General features: G+C 47.0%; 1 protein-coding gene across 1 annotated transcript in view; it reads right to left on the reverse strand.

Moving 5' to 3' along the window:
- Positions 1–849: 849 nt before the first annotated feature.
- Positions 850–25,428, reverse strand: part of pola2 (polymerase (DNA directed), alpha 2) — a 25,223-nt gene continuing 644 nt past the window's right edge. Inside the window, exons 2-15 of the mRNA XM_072551258.1 lie at positions 25,324–25,346; positions 25,116–25,240; positions 22,974–23,065; positions 22,249–22,306; positions 21,542–21,651; positions 20,221–20,414; positions 17,284–17,372; positions 14,499–14,654; positions 13,066–13,128; positions 7,551–7,593; positions 6,594–6,718; positions 4,824–4,862; positions 3,966–4,039; positions 850–1,015 (exon numbers count right to left, since the gene is read on the reverse strand). Coding sequence (XP_072407359.1) covers positions 865–1,015; positions 3,966–4,039; positions 4,824–4,862; positions 6,594–6,718; positions 7,551–7,593; positions 13,066–13,128; positions 14,499–14,654; positions 17,284–17,372; positions 20,221–20,414; positions 21,542–21,651; positions 22,249–22,306; positions 22,974–23,065; positions 25,116–25,240; positions 25,324–25,346 — 1,342 coding nt within the window. The 3' untranslated portion in view covers positions 850–864. The remainder of the gene's footprint in view (positions 1,016–3,965; positions 4,040–4,823; positions 4,863–6,593; positions 6,719–7,550; positions 7,594–13,065; positions 13,129–14,498; positions 14,655–17,283; positions 17,373–20,220; positions 20,415–21,541; positions 21,652–22,248; positions 22,307–22,973; positions 23,066–25,115; positions 25,241–25,323; positions 25,347–25,428) is intronic.

Raw genomic sequence — 25,428 nt, forward strand, 5'->3', positions numbered from 1 at the left:
CTTCGTTCTGAACTGGAATCAGTCAGCCTCCTGCGTTCAGAGGCTGAGGGGCATGGATAGGATAAATAGACAAAGTCTTTTTCCTGGAGTCCAGAACTCGAGGCCATAGGCTGAGGGTGAGAGGGGAAAAATCTAAAAGGGACCCTGGACCCAAGGAGCAACATTTTCACTCAGAGAGTGATCTGTGCATGGAATGAGCAGCCCAGAGGAAGTGGTGGAGGCTGGTACAATGACAACATCTGGATGGCTAAGTGAATAGGAAGGGTTTCGAGGGATTTGGGCCAAGTGCTGGTAAGTGGGACTAGATTAGGTTAGGATATCTGGTCGGTATGGAGGAGTTGGGCTGAAGGGTTTGTTTCCGGATGTACGTCTCTATGACACTTTTCCTGACCCAGGCTGTGTTGTTTTAAAATCACTCCTGTTTGCTCATTAACTTGACTGGAATTCTCAGGTGGCCCACAGTGGGAGTTGAACTCAGGATTTCTGGGGGGCACTGAATCTGTGGTGGCAACATTACTGGATGAGTAATCCAGAACCCCAGACCTGTGTTCTGAAGGCTAGGTCAGATGGTGAAATTTGAGTTCAGTAATAATCTGGAATTAAGTGCTGGATCTAAATGGAGACTATTGTCACCATGGTCAATTATTGTAAAAACCCGTGTATTTTAGCAAATGAAATCGGTCACCCTTCCCTGGTCAGGCTACTTCAACTCCCAGATACACAGCAACATGGAGGACTCTTAAATTCCCTCTGAAATGGCCTGGTTTGTATCAAACTGCAGTCACAACAACTAGAGAACAATTGATAACATTCCTCAAATGAACTGGATTAGAAAGCTTAGAGTTAACACTGCAGCCAAGGGGTTTAAAGGCAGATGCAGAGAAGGATGGTTGAAAGGTTGGAATACCTCCTTGTCTCCTTAGACGGCTCAAAGCAGTGGAATGGCGCCTGAGGATACACAAAATCATGGTGAACATCCCTCAGTGACGGCACGACCACAAGATGAGACCCTGAGCTGAACAGAAACCATGCATTCAGAGAGGCAAGCCACATGAAGAGTCCTTAAGTGTTATATCTCCCCTCCCAAACATTAACACAGCCCAAATGTTGCAATTTCTACTGCGTTGTACGCTGCATTCTGCAGACGTCCATCGGCAATGAAACAAAGGAAGCAGCTGACCTCCCACAGTAACTGAGGTAGTAACACAGTCATATTCAATGTTGCCAATCACTGCAATGTGCTGACGGAGTGTAATCAGCCAGGGTTTGCTGCTGAGATAAGACAGCGGAGATTAAGAGGTCTTTTCTTCCTCGGGTTGGGGGGGGGGGGGGTCGCTGGCTGGTCAAGCAGTTATTGCTCCTCTTCCCCACCGCTCCCACTGTCCCAGGGAAGCTGCCTATTGAACTGCTGCGTCAGGGTGCCATAGGGACACCCACAGTGCCCTTAGGGAGGGTGTTTCAGGATTCTGACCCAATGACACTGAAGGTCAGGCAGCATCCAAGGAGCAGGAGCCCTTCTTCAGGAATGATTCCTGAAGAAGGGTTGATGCCCGAAACGTCGATTCTCCTGCTCCTTGATGCTGCCTGACCTGCTGCGCTTTTCCAGCAACACATTTTCAGCTCTGATCTCCAGCATCTGCAGTCCTCACTTTCTCCCCGTTGAATTCCCACAGTACACCTTGTAGACCTGTGTTTCTCAACCTTTCCGCATTCACGCCCCCTTATCCTTGAAATCATGCAACGCTCCCAAACACCAAAGTCTGTTTTTGCACATACAACTGCAATACATTGCAGTGCTGAAATCGGAAAACTTTTGTGTTTTATATACAACAAAAATCAATGTTACCATTCGTATTATGTGACTATCCATCTGCACACAGCAACGTCCTTCAAGGGCACAGCAGTCTTCCAAGTGATTGGTTAGCTCTCTACAAAGTCATTCAGTGCCCCCTTGCCACCCCCTTTGACTTCAACGCCCATCGAAGGAAGGCAAATGCCCCTCAGGGGGTGCTTCCGCTCCCGTTGAGAAACACTGTTGTAGACGATGCACACTGCTGCCGAGGGTCGGTGGTGGGGAAGGGATGGATGTGGTACCAAATAAGTGGGCTCCTTTGTTCTGGATGGTGTCAAGCTTTCTGCATGTGGCTGGAGCTGCCCCATCAAGAGGTAAGTGGGGAGTATTCTGTCCCACTCCTGCCTTTTTGCCTTGTTGATGGTGGGACAGGCTTGGGGGGGGGGGGGGGGGGGGGGGCTTCAGGAGGGGACTCACTCACTGCAGGATTCCCAGCCTCTGACCTGCTCTTGTAGGCACAGTGTTTGTGGGATGAGTCCAGTTAAGTTTCTGGTAAATGGTAACCCCCAGGATGTGATCACTAGGGATGAAGGGACTAACATACCAGGAGAGAAAATGAAACTCTGGCCTAGATAACAGAAGAAAACAAGAATAGGAGCAGGAGACCATTCTGCCCCTTTGAGTCCACTCTGTCATCTAACAAGATCACAGCTGATTATGGGGTAGAACTCCACTTCCTGTCAATACATGTAGATGAAAAATCTGCTGAACAGGCATGAAACATTTTCAATGATGGAGACTCCTCTAGGGCTGAGAATTTCAGAGATTCATCAGCCTCGGTGAAGAAATGTCTCATCGCGGTCCGATCTGAACGATGTACTGAGACTGTTCGGCTGATTCAGATTCCTCAGCCCTGGGGAAACAACGTCTCCACCTCTCAATGGCAAGTCCCTACACAACCTTGAATGTTTTGGGGGACCTGCTCTCATGCTTCTAAATACCAGAGAATATCAACCCAAATTACTCAGCTTCTGGCCCCTGGGATGAGGGTGAATCTTGTGAACCTTCTCTCCAGGAACCGCCTCCATCAGAATCCTTCCTTAAAGATAGAGACCAAAGCTACACAGTGTTCAGGTGTAGTCCCACCATAGCCCGGTCAAACTGTGACAAGACTATTTTATTCTTGTTCTCCATTTGCCTTGCAGTAAAGGCCATACGATTCGCTCTCCAAATTGTTTACTACCGTTTGCATTGTAAGAGTATACATACAAGTCTCCCTGAACATCAACATCCTCCATAATACAAATTCTGCTTTCCTATTCTTGCAAGCAAAGCAAATAACCCCACACTTGCCACTTTACCCTCTCTGCGTCACATTGCTGCCTTCTGACGGAATCCAACTGGTTGGTCATAGCTCTGGACTTGCAGTGGGAAGACACTACAGGGTCAGAGTTGAAAAGCACAGCAGGTCAGGAAGAACCCAAACAGCAGGAGGCGACATTTGGGTCTGCAGGGTCAGAGTTGGCTCTTACATACGTGACAGCTCAGGAGAAAGACAAGTCCCCGCCCAGACTGTTTATCCTGTTGGTGCCCCAACCAGGGTAGCCTTTGCAGAGAGGTGGCCTAATGGTAAAGTGGCAGCCTCCCTACCTCTAGAACAGAAGCTCTCCATCTCAAGACTTTGTGGCCACATGGAGGGGGCTAGGCAGGTTGATTATTAATGTCTGGCCGCCAGCAGGAAGGGGAGAAGGATTTGACGGACTACCGGAAAGGTGCAGCAGCTGAGGAGCAGCGGCCTCCCCAAGTGAAAAGGGACAGACAGACGGGACGGGCAAGCAGGCAGACTTTAGCAATTCAAAACTCTTTTGACAGCACATTCCAAACTCAGGCTGTCTATCATCAAGGAGGACAAGGTAGATGGGAACACCACCCCAGCTACTTCCCCTCCAAGCCAGTCACCATCCTGACTTGGAAATATATCGCTGTTTGTGAAAGGTCTCCACATGAAAGAAAAAATGGAATTCCTGCCCTAACAGCATTACAGGTGTCCCTAAACCCCATGGTGTGCACGTCGTCGTCGTCATCATTTTCCCAAGGTAGCCAGTGACACCCACAACCCATGAATGAATAAACAGAAGTGTAGTGATCATACAGAGGTAGTGCTGAAACATACCCCCTCGTTCCTTCCACGATTCCTTTCATGCACTGTTTAAAAACCTCTTGGTAGGTCACTGTCAGCTGACAACTCTAGGATTAAAAACATTAAAACAATGAAAACATGCTAAGGCACTCAGTCAAACACCACGTCAGAGGCCCTTCCTAAACTCTTAGCTCATTTTACTCCGAGGACAAGGAAACCAGACTCCCAGCAGAGTCATCGAGATCTACAGCATAGAGAAAGGTCCTTTGACCCATCACGTCTCCTGCATACAGAGTACAATACTTGGATGGTCAGCTGTGGCTCTCGGTCAACACAACACTCCAGCAGACACCTGCAGGATGCACCAATCTGAACTGTGTTCAGGGCAAGTGGGAAGGGAAGGAGAAAGACAGCGAGAGGGCGGGATCAAATAGAAAGAAATGGAGAGATAGAGAAGAGAGAGACAGAGAGATTATAGAGAGAGGGGAGAGAGCAGAGAGACACCTCAGTAAGCACACTGCGAGAGAATGGAATTGGAGAATTTGGGTAAAAATGGTTCAATGCAATGAGGAAAAAAGTCATTTTCATAAAAGTGTTGTGGGGGAAAAGGAATAGTTTAGTTTATTCTATTTTGTCCTCTTTCTTTCTGCACAGTTAACTTCAGCTTTACCAGTAAAACCAGATCTGAGCACTGCACACTCATATTTCAGTGACAGACCACTTTGTTAGATAAAAATGATCTAGCCAGCCAGATGTCAGTCTGGGATCTGGTTTGTTCAGCAGGGCCCTAACAACAGTGTTAAAAATCCCAAATAATCCCCTTGTCATTCTTTAGTTAATTGCCTCCAACAACAGAAGCTTAATGGGTGAAGGTGGTACAGAGAACCATACCTCTATCTGCTGGTGTCTGACATCCACAAACGGCCCCAGCTGTAAGGAAACAAAAGAGAAATATTGACAATGACAGCATTGTTGTAGTAGACATTTCAGAATTCAGGCTTCAGTGACCTGGAGGAGACAGGTTGCCGTGTTTTTGTTGAATGTGACGTTTTGTAGTCCTTCTGTAATTTTTTGAAGGGGCTGCTGCTTAAATGCTGGTTGCACTTCAGCCCTGATCTCTGGGCACCCGGTGCAGGGAGCAGTGGACAAGTCTAAGGGTGTTCTCTTGGCTTTGCTCCTGAGGCCTGGCCAAGATGGTCATTAACAGGTCCTGACAACAGACTAAAGTGGGGCTTTGTTGTTCCTTACTGTCTTCCCCTGTTTCGCGGTTACATCCACGCTCAGGTGACCCTGGAAAGGGAGCACACGGTGCTCAGCAGGACAGTGAAGCCCTTTAGAGACTGGTAGGAGCTGCAGGGACTGGAATATATTATCAGCCTTGAATATGACAATTTAATTTAGCAAGTTACTGTTCTTAGTTTCCATTTGATTTTTAAAATTTATGTTTGTCCCAGAAATGATTGATGGGGTCAGCATGAGAGGAATGTAGTAGAAGGAATTTTCCTCTATATATTAATCCCTTGTTACCCCGTCCCAGGAGTGTTTTGATGGGGACAGAGCTGAGGGGAGTTTAAGTTTACTTTGAGTTCATGTGAGTGGAGGAAACGTTTACTTTGCAATTTAACCACTTGTTGCTCCTGTTCCAGGAGTGTTTGATGGGGACAGTATCAAGGGAATTTTATTTTCAGTACAATTGAGTAGAGGGAACTTTACTCTGCATTTTGATCCCTTTTGGGGATCCCTTTGGGGTAGCATAGTGGTGAGCACTGCTGCCTCCCAGCGCTAGGGACCTGGGTTCAATTCCTGCCTCGGGCAACTGACTGTGTGGAGTTTGCACATTCTCCCCGTGTCTGCGTGGGTTTCCTCTGGGTGCTCTGGTTTCCTCCCACAGTCCAAAGATGTACAGGTTTGGTGAATCGGTCATGCTAAATTGCCTGTAGTGTTAGGTGCCTTAGTCGGGGTAAATGTGGGGGAATGGTTCTGGGTGGGTTGCTCTTTGGAGGGTCGGTGTGGACTGGTTGGGCCGAAGGGCCTGTTTCCACACTGTATGTAACCTAATCTAATCTTATGTCCCTGTCCTAGGACTATTTGATGGGGACTGTGACTTCTATTTTAAAAGATTCAGAGGACTCTGTTTAGAGTTCCAAAGAGTTGAGGGAACTTTAAAAAGAATAGAGTCAGCTTTGTTCTGTAATTAGGCAAAAGTGAGGACTGCAGATGCTGGAGATTAGAGTCTAGATTAGAATGGTGCTGGAAAAGCACAGCAGGTCAGGCAGCATCCGAAGAGCAGGAAAATCAACGTTTCGGGCAAAAGCCCTTCATGAGGAATCACATTGCTCTGTAATTAACCTGGTGCTATCCCTATCCCAAAAGCGCCTGATGGGGACAGCGCTGTGAGTACTTCTTTATCACTGACAGACATCGAAAGACTGAAGCTTCAGTTGTTGAGTAGCAGTGACATGTCGTGCCAGATTATACCTAAAGGAAAGGACAGAAACCTTATAAAGGACCACCCGAGCCCAGTGTAACAAAGTGAGTTGCGGGTTAACACAGCAGGGACTATCAAGCAAAGCATCACAGGGAAGGGAGTGAGTGATCGGAACTGAATGTGACACTGAAAGCAATAGGACATTAATAGGTAGAACTGAAGTGGGTACTCACCAGTATGCAGACATCTGGTCGGTCCCTATTGATGACATCTATCAGATCCAGCATAGGGTCATAGGTGATGCTGTCCGAGGTGGTGAAGGGTCCACAGGCCACAAGAACCATCTGCTGCTCCAAACCTGGGGGCAACATTCACAGCACATTAAACCATATGTGACAGGACTCTCACCAGCAGCACCATCTGATACCCAGTAAATCATTAGTATATCAGGAACATATCCCCAGACATGTACTGACTGACAAAGTCACATCTCAAAGCCTGAAGGTTGGAGTTTCTACACACCACGTAATGTGTGACGCGTTAATGTTACTGAGTGAACAACCACCGTCTGTCTTACATCTAAAGTGAATCATCTGGGCCATGTTGAGGTGATAGTGATCAGAAAAGATTGAAACAGGCTGAAGAGGGGACTGAGGGGGTGACCCAATCTTACCTTTAAAACGAAGAAGGGGGTAATCAATCGGGCTGACAGAGAGATGATGTTGTCCCATATGGGGGGGGGGGGGGGGGGGGGGCAGAGGGGTGCAACAAAAAGGCAGTTACTAAGAAATTCAACTGGAAATTTGGGAGAACCTCCTCTTGCAGAAAGTCCAGGGGGGATAATACATGTGTTCCCAGATGCAGTTCAGGGGGAAGCTGGGTAAACACAAGTGAGAAAGGAGGAGGTGGTTGTTAAAGGGGCTGGGACACTCGAGGGGAGCACAAATGGCAGCTTCAACTCGTTTACTTTTCACATTGAAATACTTGTTAAGTCTCATTTCTATATCTAAGACACACAGGAAGGAAATAACAGATGTACATAGCATCTTTCACATCCTCAGGACATTCCAAAGTGCTTCAACAACTAACTCAATCAGTTAAGTCCTTTTGCCTGAGGTGTAGTCACCGTTGTAAAGTGGGGTAATGGAACAGTGTGATGGTAGTGCTGGTTTTGTACATCATTCACTTACCTTCAAGTGACTCCTCTGGTCTGTAGAAAGGCAGGGGCACACCCTAAAAAGAGGCACAAATACAAATCACTCAACAAAAAAGGCCCAGTTTGTAGCACAGTGAAAAACTGAGGGCATTTGTTGTGCGTGGAATAGTGGGGAAAAGGTGCAGTCTCAGCTAGCACATAGACTCACGAGCATTCTGTTTTAACATTCTACACTCTCCCTCCTCAGGTAAGCTGCAGATCGAGCTGACTGCACTCTCAAACATTCTACATGGTTTCTCAGAGCACAGCCAACCCATTCTCAATTTTAAAAAAAACACTTCCTGTTAGTATCTACTCCTGTTAGTTTCTCTCTCCTGGCTTTAGAACAAAAAACAGTACAGGTCCTTCTAACCTACTCGAAAATCAGACTAACCTACATACCCTTCATTGTACTAAGTTCCATGCGCCTATCCAAGAAGCATTTAAATGTTCCTAATGTATCTGCACAACTACCACTGTTGGCAGTGCATTCAACCCACTCTCTGAGTAAAGAACCTACCTCTGATGTCAACCCTAAACCTTCCTCTAATTACTTTAAAATCATACCCCCTAGTGATAGACATTTCCACCACGGGAAAAAGTATCTACTCCATCTCTGCCTCTCAACATCTTGTACACCTCTATCAAGTCACCTCTTATCCTTCACTCCAATGAGAAAAGCCCTAGCTCCCTCAACCTTTCTTCATAAGACACACCCTCCAGTCCAGGCAGCATCCTGGGAAATCATTGCACCCTCTGTAAAGCTTCCACATCCTTCCTCTAATGAGGTGGCCAGAACATATTCCAAGTGTGGTCTCTACACAGGTTTACAACCCTACCAATTTGGGTGGCAACCTTGAGGGATCTATGGACATGGACCCTCTGTTCTTCCACGGTCTCAAGAGTCTTACCTTTAACCCTGTAATGTCCATTCAAATTTGATCTTCCAAAGTGAATGACTTCACACCTTTCCGGGTTGAACTCCACCTGCCACTTATCAGCCCAGTTCTGCATCTTGTCAGTGACCTGTTGCAACCTACAACAGCCCCTCACACTATTCACAACTCCACCAACCTTCACGTCTTCGGCAAACTTACTAACCCACCCTTCCACTTCCTCATCCAAGTCATTTAGAAAAATCACAAAGAGCAGAGGGCCCAGAACCGATCCCTGCAGAACACCAGTGGCCACCGAGCTCCAAGCACCGAGTGATTGCTCCCTTTCTGATTTCCACCCATACTGACATACCCTCCTCGATGACCTCCCTTTCTGCAGCTGTGATACTATTCCTGGTCAACAATGCCACTCGCACACTTCTTCCATCCCATTCCTTATAGAGTCATAGAGATGTACAGCATGGAAACAGACCCTTCGGTCCAACCCATCCATGCTGACCCAGATATCCCAACCCAATCTAGTCCCACCTGCCAGCACCCGGCCCATATCCCTCCAAACGCCTCTTAAATGTTGCAATTGTACCAGCCTCCACCACATCCTCTGACAGCTCATTCCATACACGTACCACCCTCTGGGTGAAAAAGTTGCCCCATAGGTCTCTTTTATATCTTTCCCCTCTCACCCTAAACCTATGCCCTCTAGTTCTGGACTCCCCCACCCCAGGGAAAAGACTTTGTCTATTTACCCTATCTATGCCCCTCATGATTTTATAAACCTCTATAAGGTCACCCCTCAGCCTCCGACGCTCCGGGAAAAACAGCCCCAGCCTGTTCAGCCTCTCCCTGTAGCTCGGATCCTCCAACCCTGGCAACATCCTTGTAAATCTTTTCTGAATCATTTCAGGTTTCACATCATCTTTCCGATAGGAAGCAGACCAGAATTGCATGTAATATTGCAACTGTTGCCTAACCAATGTCCTGTACAGCGACAACATGACCTCCCAAGTCCTGTACTCAATGCTCTGACCAATAAAGGAAAGCCTTCTTCACTATCCTATCTACCTGCAACTCCACTTTCAGGGAGATATGAACCTGCACTCCAAGGTCTCTTTGTTCAGCAACACTCCCTAGGACTTTACCATTAAGTGTATAAATCCTGCTAAGATTTGCTTCCCCAAAATGCAGCACTTCTCATTTACCTGAATTAAACTCCATCTGCCACTCCTCAGCCCATTGGCCCATCTGGTCCAGATCCTGTTGTAATCTGAGGTAACCCTCTTCGCTGTCCACTACACCTCCAATTTTGGTGTAATCTGCAAACTTACTAACTGTACCTCTTATGCTCGCATCCAAATCATTTATATAAATGACAAAAAGTAGAGGGCCCAGCACCGATCCTTGTGGCACTCCACTGGTCACAGACCTCCAGTCTGAAAAACAACCCTCCACCACCATCCTCTGTCTTCTACCTTTGAGCCAGTTCTGTATCCAAATGGCTAGTTCTCCCTGTATTCCATGAGATCTAACCTTGCTAATCAGTCTCCCATGGGGAACCTTGTCAAATGCCTTACTGAAGTCCATATATATCACATCTACCGCTCTGCCCTCATCAATCCCCTTTGTTACTTCTTCAAAAAACTCAATCAAGTTTGTGAGACATGATTTCCCACACACAAAGCCATGTTGACTATCCCTAATCAGTCCTTGCCTTTCCAAATACATGTACATTCTGTCCCTCAGGATTCCCTCCAACAACTTGCCCACCACCGAGGTAAGGCTCACTGGTCTATAGTTCCCTGGCTTGTCTTTACTGCCCTTCTTAAACAGTGGCACCATGTTTGCCAACCTCCAGTCTTCCGGCACCTCACCTGCGACTATCTATGATACAAATATCTCAGCAAGAGGCCCAGCAATCACTTCTCTAGCTTCCCACAGAGTTCTCGGGTACACCTGATCAGGTCCTGGGGATTTATCCACCTTTAACCGTTTCAAAGCATCCAGCACTTCCTCCTCTGTAATCTGCATATTTTGCAAGATGTCACCATCTATTTCCCTACAGTCTACATCTTCCATATCCTTTTCCACAGTAAATACTGAAGCAAAATATTCATTTAGTATCTCCCCCATTTTCTGTGGCTGCACACAGAGACCGCCTTGCTGATCTTTGATGGGCCCTATTCTCTCCCTAGTTACCCTTTTGTCCTTAATATATTTGTAAAACCCCTTTGGATTCTCTTTAATTCTATTTGCCAAAGCTATCTCATGTCCCCGTTTTGCCCTCCTAATTTCCCTCTTAAGTATACTCCTACTTCCTTTATACTCTTCTAAGGATTCACTCGATCTATCCTGTCTACACCTGACATATGCTTCCTTCTTTTTCTTAACCAATCCCTCAATTTCTTTAGTCATCCAGCATTCCCTATACCTACCAGCCTTCCCTTTCACCCTGACTGGAATATACTTTCTCTGGATTCTTGTTATCTCATTTCTGAAGGCTTCCCATTTTCCAGCCGTCCCTTTACCTGTGAACATCTGCCTCCAATCAGCTTTTGAAAGTTCTTGCCTAATACCGTCAAAATTGGCCTTTCTCCAATTTAGAACTTCAACTTTTAGATCTGGTCTATCCTTTTCCATCACTATTTTAAAACAAATAAAATTATGGTCGCTGGCCCCAAAGTGCTCCCCCACTGACACCTCAGTCACCTGCTCTGCCTTATTTCCCAAGAGTAGGTCAAGTTTTGCAACTTCTCTAATAGGTACATCCACATAGTGAATCAGAAAATTGTCTTGTATACGCTTAGGAAATTCCTCTCCATCTAAACCTTTAACACTATGGCAGTCTCAGTCGATGTTTGGAAAGTTAAAATCCCTTACCATAACTACCCTATTATTCTTACAGATAGCTGAGATCTCCTTACAAGTTTGTTTCTCAATTTCCCTCTGACTATTGGGGTGTCCATAATACAATCCCAATAAGGTGATCATCCCTTTCTTATCTCTCAGTTCCACCCAAATAACTTCCCTGGATGTATTTCCGGGAATATCCTCCCTTATCAATGCTATCCCTTATCAAAAATGCCACTCCCCCTCCCTCTTGCCTCCCTTTCTATCCTTCCTGTACCATTTGTATCCTGGAACATTAAGCTGCCAGTCCTGTCCATCCCTGAGCCATGTTTCTGTAATTGCTATGATATCCCAGTCCCATGTTCCTAACCATGCCCTGAGTTCATCTGCCTTCCCTGTTAGGCCCCTTGCATTGAAATAAATGCAGTTTAATTTATTAGTCCTACCTTGTCCCTGCCTGCCCTGACTGTTTGACTCACTTCTGTTCTCACCTGTATCAGTCTCAGATCGATCTCTTTCCTCACTATCTCCCTGAGTCCCACCCCCCCACCTTACTAGTTTAAATCCTCCCAAGTAGTACTCGCAAATCTCCCTGCCAGTATATTAGTCCCCCTCCAATTTAGGTGCAATCCATCCTTCTTGTACAGGTCACTTCTACCCCAAAAGAGATTCGAATGATCCAAAAATGTGAATCCTTCTCCCATACACCAGCTCCTCAGCCACCTAAAGCCTGGAACATCCAACAACCACTCCTGTCCGTGTGATATCCACATCTCTATAAAGGCCACAACGTCATAGTTCCAAGTACTGATCCAAGCTCTAAGTTCATCACCCTTATCCCTGACACTTTTTGCATTAAAATAGACACACTTCAACCCAGCACATTGACTGTACCTTTTCCCTATCAAGTGCCTACCCTCCTCACAGACTCTTTGTACACTGTACCTGGCTGTTCCTCCATCATCTGATCCATAGCTCAGGTACCCAATTTCGTTTTTTAAAAATATATTTATTAGCAATTTTTAAAAACTTTACAAACATATAAAATTATTGAAAAATACAATAACAAATATCAGTATAATAAAAAGAAAACAAACACAAAAACAATACAACTACTGTCTCCTAACTATTAACCTACCCTCTAGTACAAAACAAACCCTAACACTGTGCAAAGCAACATCAACCCAATCTCGTTTAAATCCTCCTGAAGAGCTCTAGCAAACCTCCCACTCAGGATATTGGTACCCCTCCAGTTCCGGTGCAATCCATCCTTCTTGTACAGGTGCCAACTTCCCCAGAAGGTATCCCAATGATCCACATATCCTACACCAGCGCTGCAGCCATGTGTTCAGCTGCACTCGCTCTCTATTCCTAGTCTCACTAACATGTGGCACTGGTAGCAATCCTGGGATTACTACTCTGTTTGTCTTTCTATCGTTTCCATACTTCTGATCCCACTCTCCACCTCAGGCTGGGGTGGAAGATGGGGGGCAACCAATTGCATCTACACCTCCCACACCCTACCCTGCTCCTGCATCACCTTCAATTATCCATCTCAATCCTTCCCCCAACTCCATCATCAACAATATCTACCCCAAAAAGCAGAGGGCCCAGTACTGAATGCTGCAGATCCCACCCGGGGACACAGAGGCACACTTGATTTGGACTGTTCAGTTGATGTTGGAACAGCAACAACCCAGCAGCTAATAGTTCGACACTGAGTGTAACAGTATCCTCCCGTTCACAGCCTCCCACTGCTCAGTGACTGACCTCGTAGAGCCGGGAAGCCACGATGCACCGGCTGGTGCTGTTTGTTCCCTCCAGAGCCACCACCTGGTGAAAACAAATATCGTCACAGTCAGAACCGACACTCTGGTACAAGGTCATACCCATCAACATTAACCAGACGGGAAGTTACTCTGGACAGAACTCTCAACTTAGACAGAACGACAGCTCGAATCTAAATCAGAAAACAGCCTTCGCCATGGCTGACAGCCCCAGAATCAACATATCCGCGTGTAGTTTTTAAACACAGGCACTTCAACATCACTGCCCTCTCGGGGGGGCAATTAAGGATGAGCAGGAAATGTTAACATAAGCAGCAGTGGCCACGTTCTGTCAATGAGTAAAAGCACACTCCAACAAAGGCCAAAGTGAGGAACATTGATTAACTGCCTTTCGGGTTCATCCAACTGGAGATTCGATTCCCTACAGTGTGGAAACAGGCCCTTCGGCCCAACCAGTCCACACCGACCCCTGCAGTTAATCCCTGATTAATCAGTAGGCATACAGTAAAGCTGATAGGTAAGCCTGATCTCAGCCAGGCTGCAGGATGGGTTTTAGAACAAGAGAGGAGCAGAAAATATATTGGTCCCTCCTCAGCACAATGCAGCGACTGCCACGGGTTACACTGTGGGGTAAGCTGTCAATGAGAGACACCCCGTGGGGGTGCTCTCAGTGGATCCAACTTTCAAACCGATTACTGAATGTACTGAGAGACTCTCTCTGGGAAATGGCAAGCTCTTTATTCAGCAGCCATCCCGATCCTACCTACAAACAGAGCCACACAAGTGTCATCATTTTAGCACCCTTATCCTCCAGTTACTGCATCAAAGCCACTGCCACCTCAATAGTGTAAATAGTGGGAAAAAAAAGGGCCGGAGAAGCTGTTTGCAGCGCTCTCTTTGCAAGGGTCTCCATGGTTTCACATCTTGTGCATTGTTTGAGACGTTAACAGCAAGTGCTCATTTTCACAATTTTCGATCACAGTTATGCTGGAGTTATCCTGGGGAGGAGACCAAACCCTTCAGTTTTTAAACTTTACTTTAAGTTTGAATGAGTAGAGGAAAGTCCACTGTGCATTTTGACCCCTTGTTGTCCTTATCCTGAGGGTTTTGTTGTGAATGGAGTCAAGGGGAGAGTCATTTTTTTAAAAAAATTCAGAACTTTACTTAGAGTTTGAGAGGGTCTAGGGACCTTAGAGTTCCAGGGAGTGGAGGAAACTTGACTTTTCTGTTTAAAAAAAAACGAGTAAAATAAGGTTTACTCAGACTTTCAGCCAGTGGTGTCCCTATCCCAGGATGGGGAAGGTGTTAAGGGGGACTTACATAGTCGTTTCGAAGAGTAGGACACTACAGCTCCTTTAAATGTTCACTTACTGAGTACATCCTGACAATCTTTCACTGCTACTCAGGTGGACCCACCTGGCCAGGAAAGAGAGAGAACTCCTTCAGCTCTGACAGATCTACCGGCACTTGCATTCCTGCTGAATGTTTCAGGTCTCCCTGTAAAATCACTGACTTTGCATTGAGTTTGCCATTGCTGTCGCACGCGATCTGCCCCAGGAATGTTACCGATTCCTGCAATGAACCAAAAGGAACAATTAATAACGGTAACGGACAGAACGAGTGAACATAAATGCGAGCACTGTTAACAAATACCATCCAGGAAAGAGCCACAGATCAGGAATTGAAAGGGAGAGAGGAACTCAAGTACAGTTACAAGGGGGGCAGTGCTGAGGAAATTGGAACTGCAAGTTGACATGTTCCCAGGACCTTCACAGAATCCCTACAGCGTGTGAACAGCCTATTGAGTCCACACGGATGTTCCAAAGAGCATCCCAACTGTATCAACACCCCCATCCTACCCCTGTAACCCTGCATTTCCTATGGCTAATCCATCTAGCCTGCACATCCCTGGACACTACTGGACAATTTATCATGGCCAATTCACTCTAACCTGCACATCTTTGGACTATGAGAAGAAACTGGAGCATCCAGAGGAAACTGAAGCAGACAGGGGGAGAACATGCAAACTCCACAGAGTGTCACCCGAAGCTGGAATTGACCCCGGGTCCCTAGCACTGTGAGGCAGCCACTGTGCCACCCCAATGGGGAGAAGTAGCAGTGAGATAGCTGATGGGTTGGTCTTAGCTTTCCAAAACTGTTTAGATAGAGAAGTTTTCTATAGATTGGAAAGGAGCTAATGTAACTGAAAAAGGGAGGGAGCTAGAAAGTAGGAAACTGCAGGCTTAATATTCACAACAGGGAAAATGTTGGAAGCCTTTATTAAAAGGTTTGTAGCACAACACTTTGATAAGTTCAAGGTATTCAGACAGACAAAATGACTTGCCAAAGGGAAACGTTTAAATAATTTATTGGAGTTCTTTGAAGAAATAACTAATTCTGTAGATAAAGATAATCCAGTGGATGTATTGTACTTAGATTTCCAGAAGACACTTGCTATGATGCCACTTCAAAGATCATTGTAGAGAATAAAAGCTCATGGTTTTGGGACTAACACATTGGTATGGATAGAAGATTGGTTTGTTAACAGGAAACAATGCATGGGGCGTTTGCAGGCTGGCAAGATGTCACGTGAATTGTACCACTGGGGTCAGTGCTGGGGCCTTAACTTTTATTTTTACAGTTTATATAAACGATTTGGATGAAGGGAGCAAAGATCTGGTACGTAAATTTGCTGATGACACAAAGATAGATAGGAAAGTGAGTTGTGAAAAAGTTAGGTAACGTCAGTGAGAAAAGATTGAATCAATGAAGTGCAATGTGGGAAAGCGTGAAATTGTCCATTTTGGCACAAAGAATTTAAAAAAGACATTATCTAGAACGGTGAGAGGTTGCAGAGCTCTGAGATGCAGAGATCTGAGTGCCCTTGTGCACGAATCATCAAAAATTAATATGCAGATGCAGCCAGTAATCAGGAAATGAAACGTTATGGTCTATTGTGAGGGGAATTGAATGCAAAAGTAGGAAATTAATCTTCAGTTATAGAGGGCATTGGTGAGATCACATCTGGAGCATCTTGTACAGTACTGGTCATCGTACAGACTGAAGGATGTCAATGTGTTGAAAGAAGTTCACATGAGGTTTACAAGACTAATATCTGGAATGAATGAACTGTCTTACAAGTAAAGGCTAGGCCTGTATCCTCTTGAGTTTAGAAGAGTCCAGAATGACATCATTAAAACACAGGATCTAGGTGGAACTTGATTAGCTGGATATTTCCTCTTGTGGGTGAATACAGATCTAGGGGTCACCATTTAACAATATGGGGGCATGCTTTTAAAAGAGAGAGATGTAGAAACATTCACTCATTCTCTAGGACACTGTTTGGATATCACTTTCTTAACAGCCAGTGGAGCCAGAATCTTGAAATATTTTAAGGGCAGACTGAAATTCTTGAGTTGAGATTAAAATCATTTCAGGCACAACCTTTTCGTGTGGCTGAGCAGGCTCGAAGGGTTAGGTTGCCCACTCTTGTTCCTGGTTGTCACTACATGCTCTTCACTCTGGGAAGCAAACAAGTTCCAACACACCTAGCTCATCTCCATTCTGATCTCCTGCTCAATGACACGCTGCAAGGGAGGGGGAGGGGGATCTTTGTTTTTAGTATTCACCACGGACTTGACCTCTACTCCTGAGGTGACAGAGATAGCGAGGGGGTGTATGGACTGGAGGGATTACAGAGATAGGGAGGGGGGTATAGGGACTCCAGGAGGTGACAGAGATACGAGAGGTGTAGGGGTAAGCGGGGGGGATTACAGAGATAGGAAGGAGCTGTAGGGACTCCAGGAGGTGACAGAGATACGAGAGGTGTAGGGGTAAGCGGGGGAATTACAGAGATAGGAAGGAGCTGTAGGGACTCCAGGAGGTGACAGAGATACGAGAGGTGTAGGGGTAAGCGGGGGAATTACAGAGATAGGAAGGAGCTGTAGGGACTCCAGGAGGTGACAGAGATACGAGAGGTGTAGGGGTAAGCGGGGGGATTACAGAGATAGGAAGGGGGGTATAGGGACTAGAGAACACCACTTGAAACAAACTCCCAAGACCTCGAATAGTCAAATTAATTTTTGAGGTTACTATTTCTTCTGAATAGATTTTGGTTTTGAGAATACTATATTGAGCAGGCCATTTTCAGTGCTGTCCATGTGGCAAGGACAGGATTTCGAAGCAGAGCGTTTCTCCTCACCTGAGCAGGCATAGCCACTGATTGGATATCCTCGATGTTGTAATGATCTGTCAAAACCTGACTCAGATCTTCTATCCTGTCATTGAGAACTGAAATGTATTAACAAACAGCACATTAGAACATTCAATCTTCTCACCAATTTTACCACCTGACCCTGAAGTCACAGTGCCTTCCATAAACCACACACGCTCATATCTCAGCCTTCAGGGAACACAACATGTCCACAGGCTCCACATCTGGGGACGGCCTGATCCATACGTGAAGTAGCCATTCGGAACAGGAAACCTGTTACTCCCTTCATTCTCACCAAAAGGCGCCAATGCCAATATTTACTTGCCAGCTGAGGATACTAATTCAACACCAACCCGGTGCCAGAGACAAGAGAACGGTGGTTGGAACTGCAGCCTCACAGCGCCAGGGACCCAGGTTTGTATCCACCCTCGGGCAACTGTCGGTGTGGACTTTGCACATTTCCCCACCCCCTCATGTCTGCGTGGGTTTCCTCCCACAGTCTAAAGAGTGCAGATTCGGTGGATTGGCCATGGGAAATTGCCTGTCATGTTAAATGCATTAGTCAGAGGAGAATGGGTCTGGGTTACTCTTCGAAAGGTTAGAGTGCATTTGTTGGGCCAAATGACCTGCTTCCGTACTGTAAGGAATCTAATCTAATATAAAAAACCATAGGAACAGGAGTAGACCATTCAATCCCTTGAGCCTGTTGCACTGTTCACTGAGATCCTGGCTGATCTGTCACCTAACTCCATATATCCCTTCACACCTTCCCTCAACAAAAACGTTATCTATCTCGGATTTAAAACTAACAACTGATAGAGCATATGCTGCCTTTTGTGGGAGAGAGCTCCAAACCTCTCTGACTGTGTCCTAACATCTCTCCTGATCAGTCTGGCCCTTGTTCTTAGACGAAGCCCCGAGTTCTAGAATCCCCAGTCAGTGGAAATATTTGATCTTTATCTACCCTGTCTTTTCCTGTTAATACCTTTAAAACTCAAATCAGATCATACCTTAACTATCTAAGTTCTCGAGAATACAGGCCTAATTTGTACAATTGGTCCTCATAACCTAAACCCTTGATGTCCTGGTATCATTGTAGTAAACCCCAACAAGGTCAATCTATCCTTTCTAAGACATGCTGCCCAGATCTACACAGTCCTCCAAGTGGGGCCGAACCAGGTTTTGTAAAACTGCAGCATAACTTCTGTATCCTTAAACTCCAGTATTTCAGATACAAAGAACTTTTGGTCCATGGGACCATAGCGACTGAAAGAGGCTATGCTACCCCTTAATATAAATCAACAATACTGCTAGGTATCCACGTACACACTTAAGACTCTGAAAGCTTTAATGTGTAAATGTCCAGATTGAAGAGATTTGATGCGATGCTTTGGAAAAGGGAATTGAACTGCAGGAGGTGAACTATGAATTACTTGCCATTTCCTGATTAGTCAGATCACTGTGGAAAGAGGACCCTGAATTTTTAAGATGAGATAAGAGCAGGAGTTTTGTGCTTCCATTGCTAAGGGAATGATTGGGAGAGTGTAGTGATTGAATTGCAGCCCAGGATGATCTCACTGCGTATGAGTACCCTGACTAGCTCAGGTTAACAACCACAACGAGGGAGCCCTGGCTGACAGATATAAACGAATGTCAGAGGTCGTCACTACTCTAGGGACTGGCTTTGAGCTAGCTGGTCAGAGTCCATGTACTGTGCTTGTGTAAATAAAGGGTAACTTGGTGAGGGGATACCGGCCTCTGGTGCAGTTACTTCAGAGAGAAACCAGAACAGTCTCTAAACTAAAAAGTGGTTTTTCACAGTGCACACCCAGATAATGGTGGACAGGCTGTACCTCTTGCATCAGTAAGAGGAAAATCGTTAAAGTTAAACCAGATAAAAGCGGTTTCTCTCAGAGAAGTCGTTTGGAAAAACTTGATCAAATTTAAAACATGATGCTTCACTGAAGAGGTCACCTAATATGGTGACGAAATGTCTGAAAAGGAACCTTACAGCTCAGTGAGCAAACCTACATCCGTAATGTCGCCAGGCCACATCCCGTTTTGCGTGTGGAATCTAATCTGGAAACCTTTCCCTATTCTGTGACTATCAGCAATCAAATGCCTTGGCCAAAACAGAAAGCACAGTGGGAAAGCCCACCCACTCCCCAGCAAACCATTTCTCTCTACGAAAGCTAACCTCAAACTGATCACCTCTTAATCTGTGACAATCAAGGGAGTACAAGCCTATTCTGCAATAACCTGTCATTGCAGGTTAACTCTTTTATCCATGGGATCATTGGAATGAATCTTCAAGTGCCTCCCTTCTAAAGCCAATATCTCTTTGCTGGAGTTAGGGGCCTGGGTCTGTCCTCTGGCCAAGTGGAGCAGTGATATCAGCACCGTGGGTCAACCCACCAACCTTCCACTGGGACTGATGTTGATACTGACCCCAGAAGCGCTCTCCCAGCATACACAGACACACACAGACACACACAGACACACACAGACACACACAGACACACACAGACACACACAGACACACACAGACACACACAGACACACACAGACACACACAGACACACACAGACACACACAGACACACACAGACACACACAGACACACACAGACACACACAGACACACACAGACACACACAGACACACACAGACACACACAGACACACACAGACACACACAGACACACACAGACACACACAGACACACACAGACACACACAGACACACCTTACAGGCTTGGTTGCAAGCGTATGCTTTTAAACAGGGGATTAGAGAAGGAAGTTCTGTAACACAGGGAGTCTGTGATACCCTTGAAGTGAGGATTATCCTCGGACACGCCGCAGTGGTGCTGCTTCTGCCTGAGCAACCTCGGGTGAAACCAAAACGCTGGTGCCTTTGATCAGGACTCACCATCGCGGATGTCACGCAGCTTCTGGAACATGTACTTGAACCGTTTGATGATCGAGTCCTCAGGCATGAGGAGCAGCTGAACAGTGGCACTCCTGCCTCCCGTGCCTTGCCACGTGGCTCCCTGCACCGTACCAAACGAGACAACAACTTCACCGCGGTTAGCTCTAGAACTGTACTTCAGAGATGGGTTCGGGCTGAGGACAGCAGAAGGAAAAAACTACTCATTCGGGCACAAACCAGCCATGCTCATTATGGTTCCAAAATTACCACAAACAGCAGAGTTACTGGGGCTAGAGGAAGTTACAGAGATAGGGAGGGGGTGTAGGGCTGGAGGGGGTTACAGAGATAGGAGGGGGTGTAGGGGCTGGAGGGGGTTACAGAGATGGGAGGTAGTGTAGGGGCTGGAGGGGGTTACAGAGATAGGGAGGGGGTGTAGGGGCTGGAGGGGGTTACAGAGATAGGGAGGGGGTGTAGGGGCTGGAGGGAGGTACAGGGATAGGGAGGGGGTGTAGGGCTGAAGGGGGGTCACAGAGATAGGGAGGGGGTGTAGGGGGTTACAGAGATAGGGAGGGGGTGTAGGGACTGGAGGGCGTTACAGAGATTGGGTGGGGGTGTAGAAGCAGGAGGGGGTTACAGAGACAGGGAGGGGGTGTGGGGGTTACAGAGATAGGGAGGTGTGTAGGGGCTAGAGGGGATGACAGAGATAAAGAGGGGGTGTAGGGGCTGGAAGGGGTTACAGAGATAGGGAGGGGTGTATGGGCTGGAGGGCGTTACAAAGATGGGGAGGGGGTGGAGGGGTTACAGAAATAGGGAGGGGGTGTAGGGGCTGGAGGGGGTTACAGAGATGGGGAGGGGGTGTAGGGGCTGGAGGGGGTGACAGAGATAGGGAGAGGGTGTAGGGGCTGGAGGGGGTGACAGAGATGGGGAGGGGGTGTAGGGGCTGGAAGGGGTTACAGACATAGGGAGGGGATGGAGGGGGTTACAGAGATTGGGGGGGGGGTGTAGGGGCTGGAGGGGGTGACAGAGATGGGGAGGGGGTGTAGGGGCTGGAGGGGGTTACAGAGATGGGGAGGGGGTGTAGGGGCTGGAAGGGGTTACAGACATAGGGAGGGGATTACAGAGATTGGGGGGGTGGGGTGTAGGGACTGGAGGGGGTTACAGAGGTAGGGAGGGGAGTAGGGGATTACAGAGATAGGGAGGGGGTGCAGGGATAGATTGCTTGCATAGGAAGTGGATTATATATTTTTTGGAACAGGTCATGTAATTGATATTTCAATCTAAGTATATCTAAGTAAATAATCAGATGAAATGATACTGTTACCTTGGAGAGAAGGAAGCTGGAGAGAAGAGGAGTCGTGGACTGCGGGTCATGGACACCTTCTTTGACTGTGGCTGCTCTGGAGTGGTCAGCACCCGCTTCTGTGCACCTGCCTACCGAGGGAGTACACATTCAACAGGAGGCACCGCAGTCCCCCAATCCTCATACAAACCCTATCCATTACAGCAACCTCCAGCTCCCACAACCCAACCACCTGAATCAAGTATTGTTGCTACAGGAGTCAGAATCCTCAGAGAAAAGGAGAAAAACACTGTGTCTGACCCCATTACCCCCATCCAGAATGCCCTCATTCTCGTCCATCAGCGTGTCCCACTCAGTCTGCCAACTCCCCGCAATAACGGTTTGCTCCAGTTTGCCCCTCACAGTGTGTCCCACTCTCTCTCCCCCATGTTTGCCCCACTCAGTCTGACGTGTTCACCTCCTCCCAGTGCAGCTTTGCCCAAAGGATGGGGGATCAGGACTCATCCATCTGAACTTCAGCTGTGGGGTCACTGGGTAAACCCTTGAACTACCCTGCAACTGTGCCTGTACAGACACTACCTTCACCTCCCCCAGGACAATAATCACTGGCCTAGCCAGTGGCTCCCACACTCCTCCAATAAATACAGAGGAAAAAGGGCATCATTCAAGGGGCAGTGAGTGAATTCTGACCCTGGAAGGGAAGGTGTCTTCTCCAGTTAGACAGGTACCTCAGCTGGTGTGGAGTATGAATCGAGTAGGTTCTCCTCCTCCGTCTCTGCTTGGACACTGGCCAAGAGTCAAAGGAAATGTCCTGGTCACACTGCGACTCACTTGCCTGAGCTGTTCAGCTCTGACCACCACCATTCCTCACACGCGTTTTATAACACAGGCACAGGCCAGCATTTCTGCCCCACCTCACCCGCTGCGGCACATTACACGTCTGGCTTTGTATTTCACTGTAGTCGCTGGAATTAATCCCCTGTACCCACAGCCAACTCTGCCTCGGACTCAAACGCTGCATGACAACTGAGCCGCCTACAATCTGTCATTAAGATTATTCAGCAATACGCCCACATCAAGGAGGTACAACCGACAGAATCAGTCTCCCCTTCAGTACTGTGGGAGAGCCGCAGGAGCAGAGGCAGCCCAGTCGTCACCTTTTCAGGAGGTAAAAGATTGCTTTTAATCACGGAGCTCTCTCTCTTATGCTTCCCACTCAAGGTTCACACCGTCAGTCATTTATCACACCACGGTTTCTGGGATCTCACAGCATCTCAGTGTTAGTACTTGAGAACAGAGCAAGTCAATTCCAAAAGGAAACGGCTGTGACAAGCTCTGAGTCACCCAAGGATGTGCGAGGCTGTGAAAAGAGATCCTCATGATGACAACTGATGCATCTCCTGAATCACTTCCTGATAACCCAAAGTTCAAGTCTTGTCTTTTAAAAGGATACAGCTCTTGAAGGGTGTTCAGGTCATACATTGGTGCTTGGTTGTTCCGTTTGATCGCTGCCGGCCGAGTCTTATTGGCTCTTTTACTGAGAACCTGGAAGGAGAAACACTTTTAGGGTGGGGCTGAGATTGGGGTTGGGTGGGGAAAGAGGTGGGGGTGTTGGATGAGTATAGTGTTCTGTTGGTTGTATCCCACTTCCACAGAAAACTGCTCTGTCTCACCACTGCTCACTCTGGCAATCATGTGTAAATGACTGCATCTGGGACCTAATTTATTCTACGGAAGATGTTGTGAAACTTGAAAGGGTTCAGAAAAGATTTACAGGGATGTTGCCAGGGTTGGAGGATCTGAGCTACAGGGAGAGGCTGAATAGGCTGGGGCTATTTTCCCTGGAGCGTCGGAGGCTGAGGGGTGACCTTATAGAGGTTTACAAAATGATGAGGGGCATGGATAGGGTAAATAGACAGAGTGTTTTCCCTGGGGTCGGGGAGTCCAGAACTAGAGGGGCACAGGTTTAGGGTGAGAGGGGAAAGATATAAAAATGACTTAAGTGGCAACGTTTTCATACAAAGGGTGGTACGTGTACAGAATGAGCGGCCAGAGGATGTGGTGGAGGCCGGTACAATTGCAACATTTAAGAGGCATTTGGATGGGTATATGAATAGGAAGGGTTTGGAGGGATATGGGCCGGGTGCTGGCAGGTGGGACTAGATTGGGTTGGGATATCTGGTTGGCATGGACGGGTTGGACTGAAGGGTCTGTTTCCGTGCTGTACATCTCACTGACTCTATTCCAGGACAGCTAGACAAGTGTAAATATTGAAGCTCACACAGGCCAGGTTGTTCTGTTCCATACACATTCTGCTCTTTCTCCCATCATCCTGCAAATGTCTCCCAGTGGGTTGCCTTCCAATATGTTTTCAAACTGTACCTTCCCATCATTCTCCGGATAGAGAGATCTCTTTAGAATTCCTGATTTGATACGCTCGTGACCATCTTACATCGATGGTTCCCTAGTCCCAGTCTCCATATAACCACAGCTATCCTCGTGTGCAGAGATTATGTGGGCTAGCCATGAGAAATGCAGAGTTGCAGGGGTGGGTCTGCGTAGGATGCTCTTTGGAGGGTCAGTGTGGACTCAATGGGCTGTTTCCACACTGTAGGGATTCTAGAGATTAATGATTGCCAAACCCACTACATCATCTAAAAGACTCAATCCGGTCACTCCTCAGACTGCTCTTCCCCCCAGAAAATAATCAGAAGTCAGACCACACCAGGTTAGACTCCAATGGGTTTGTTTGAAATCATCACCAAGCTTTCTGAGCGCTGCTCTTTGTCAGGTGAAGGGGCTAAACTCCGAAAGCTTGTGATTTCCAACAAACCCGTTGGACTATACCCTGGTGTCGTCTGACTTCTGACCTTGTCCACCACCGGCACCTCCACATCAACGCTCCAGACGAGAGTCCAGGCCGGTTCAATTGTTCCTGATGGTTACAAACTCTCATATCGACTCAATGTATTTTGCATCCTCCTCAGGCTCCTTTTTTCAATAAATGAACAAACACCACCCCCTGCTGGCTCTCTGTGAAGTTACACACCATTATGACTTACAAATATAAAACTGTTCTTTCAGTGTTACCCAGCCAAGATCCTGGGATTCCCTCCCTAAGGGCATCGTGGGTCCACCTACAGCACATGGACTGCAGCAGTCCAAGATGGCAGTTCCCCACACCATCTCAATGGGTGGCACAACGGTTAGCACTGCTGCCTCACAGCACCAGTGTCCCGGGTTCGATCCCACCCTCGGGCGACTGTCAGTGTGGAGTTAGCACATTCTCCCCCGGGTCTGCGTGGGTTTCCTCCGGGTGCTCCGGTTTCCTCCCACAGTCCACAGATGTTCATCTTAGGTGAATTAGCCATGCCAAATTGCCATTGTGTTCGGTCTGGGACAAATATAGGCTAGGGCAATGGGTCTGGGTGGGTTACTCTTTGGAGGGTCAGGATGGATTTATTGGGCCAAAGGACCTGCTTCCACACTGTAGGGAAGCAAATCAATCCTGTCCCAGTCTGTGACACCTACGGCCTGTAAATTAGCTCATGGTTGCTCACATGACTCCAAGAAAGAAATTTCCTAAACTCGTTACCTCATGTTCGAAGATGTCCACATTTCCTGCATTCAGGGCAAATCCAACTCGTGTCATGCTGAAAGCAAACCACTCATTCACAATCTTTTCTTCCTTCAAGCGGTATGTGACACAGTGTTCCAATACTGCACAAAACAGGAAGAAGAAAAACACTAGCAGGAAATTCAATTTCATTAAATCCCTCTTACCCTATCTCTCTCTCTCTCACACCGTAGCAGCTCAGACTCCACCCTGAACACAGCCATAAAAGGCAACAGTACTGTCGCTATGCCCGCCTAGAAGGGGAAGTAGTATTCAATTACACGAGAGACTG

This window comes from Chiloscyllium punctatum, chromosome 31 (assembly GCF_047496795.1).
Source record: "Chiloscyllium punctatum isolate Juve2018m chromosome 31, sChiPun1.3, whole genome shotgun sequence".
Taxonomy (NCBI): Eukaryota; Metazoa; Chordata; class Chondrichthyes; order Orectolobiformes; family Hemiscylliidae; genus Chiloscyllium; species Chiloscyllium punctatum.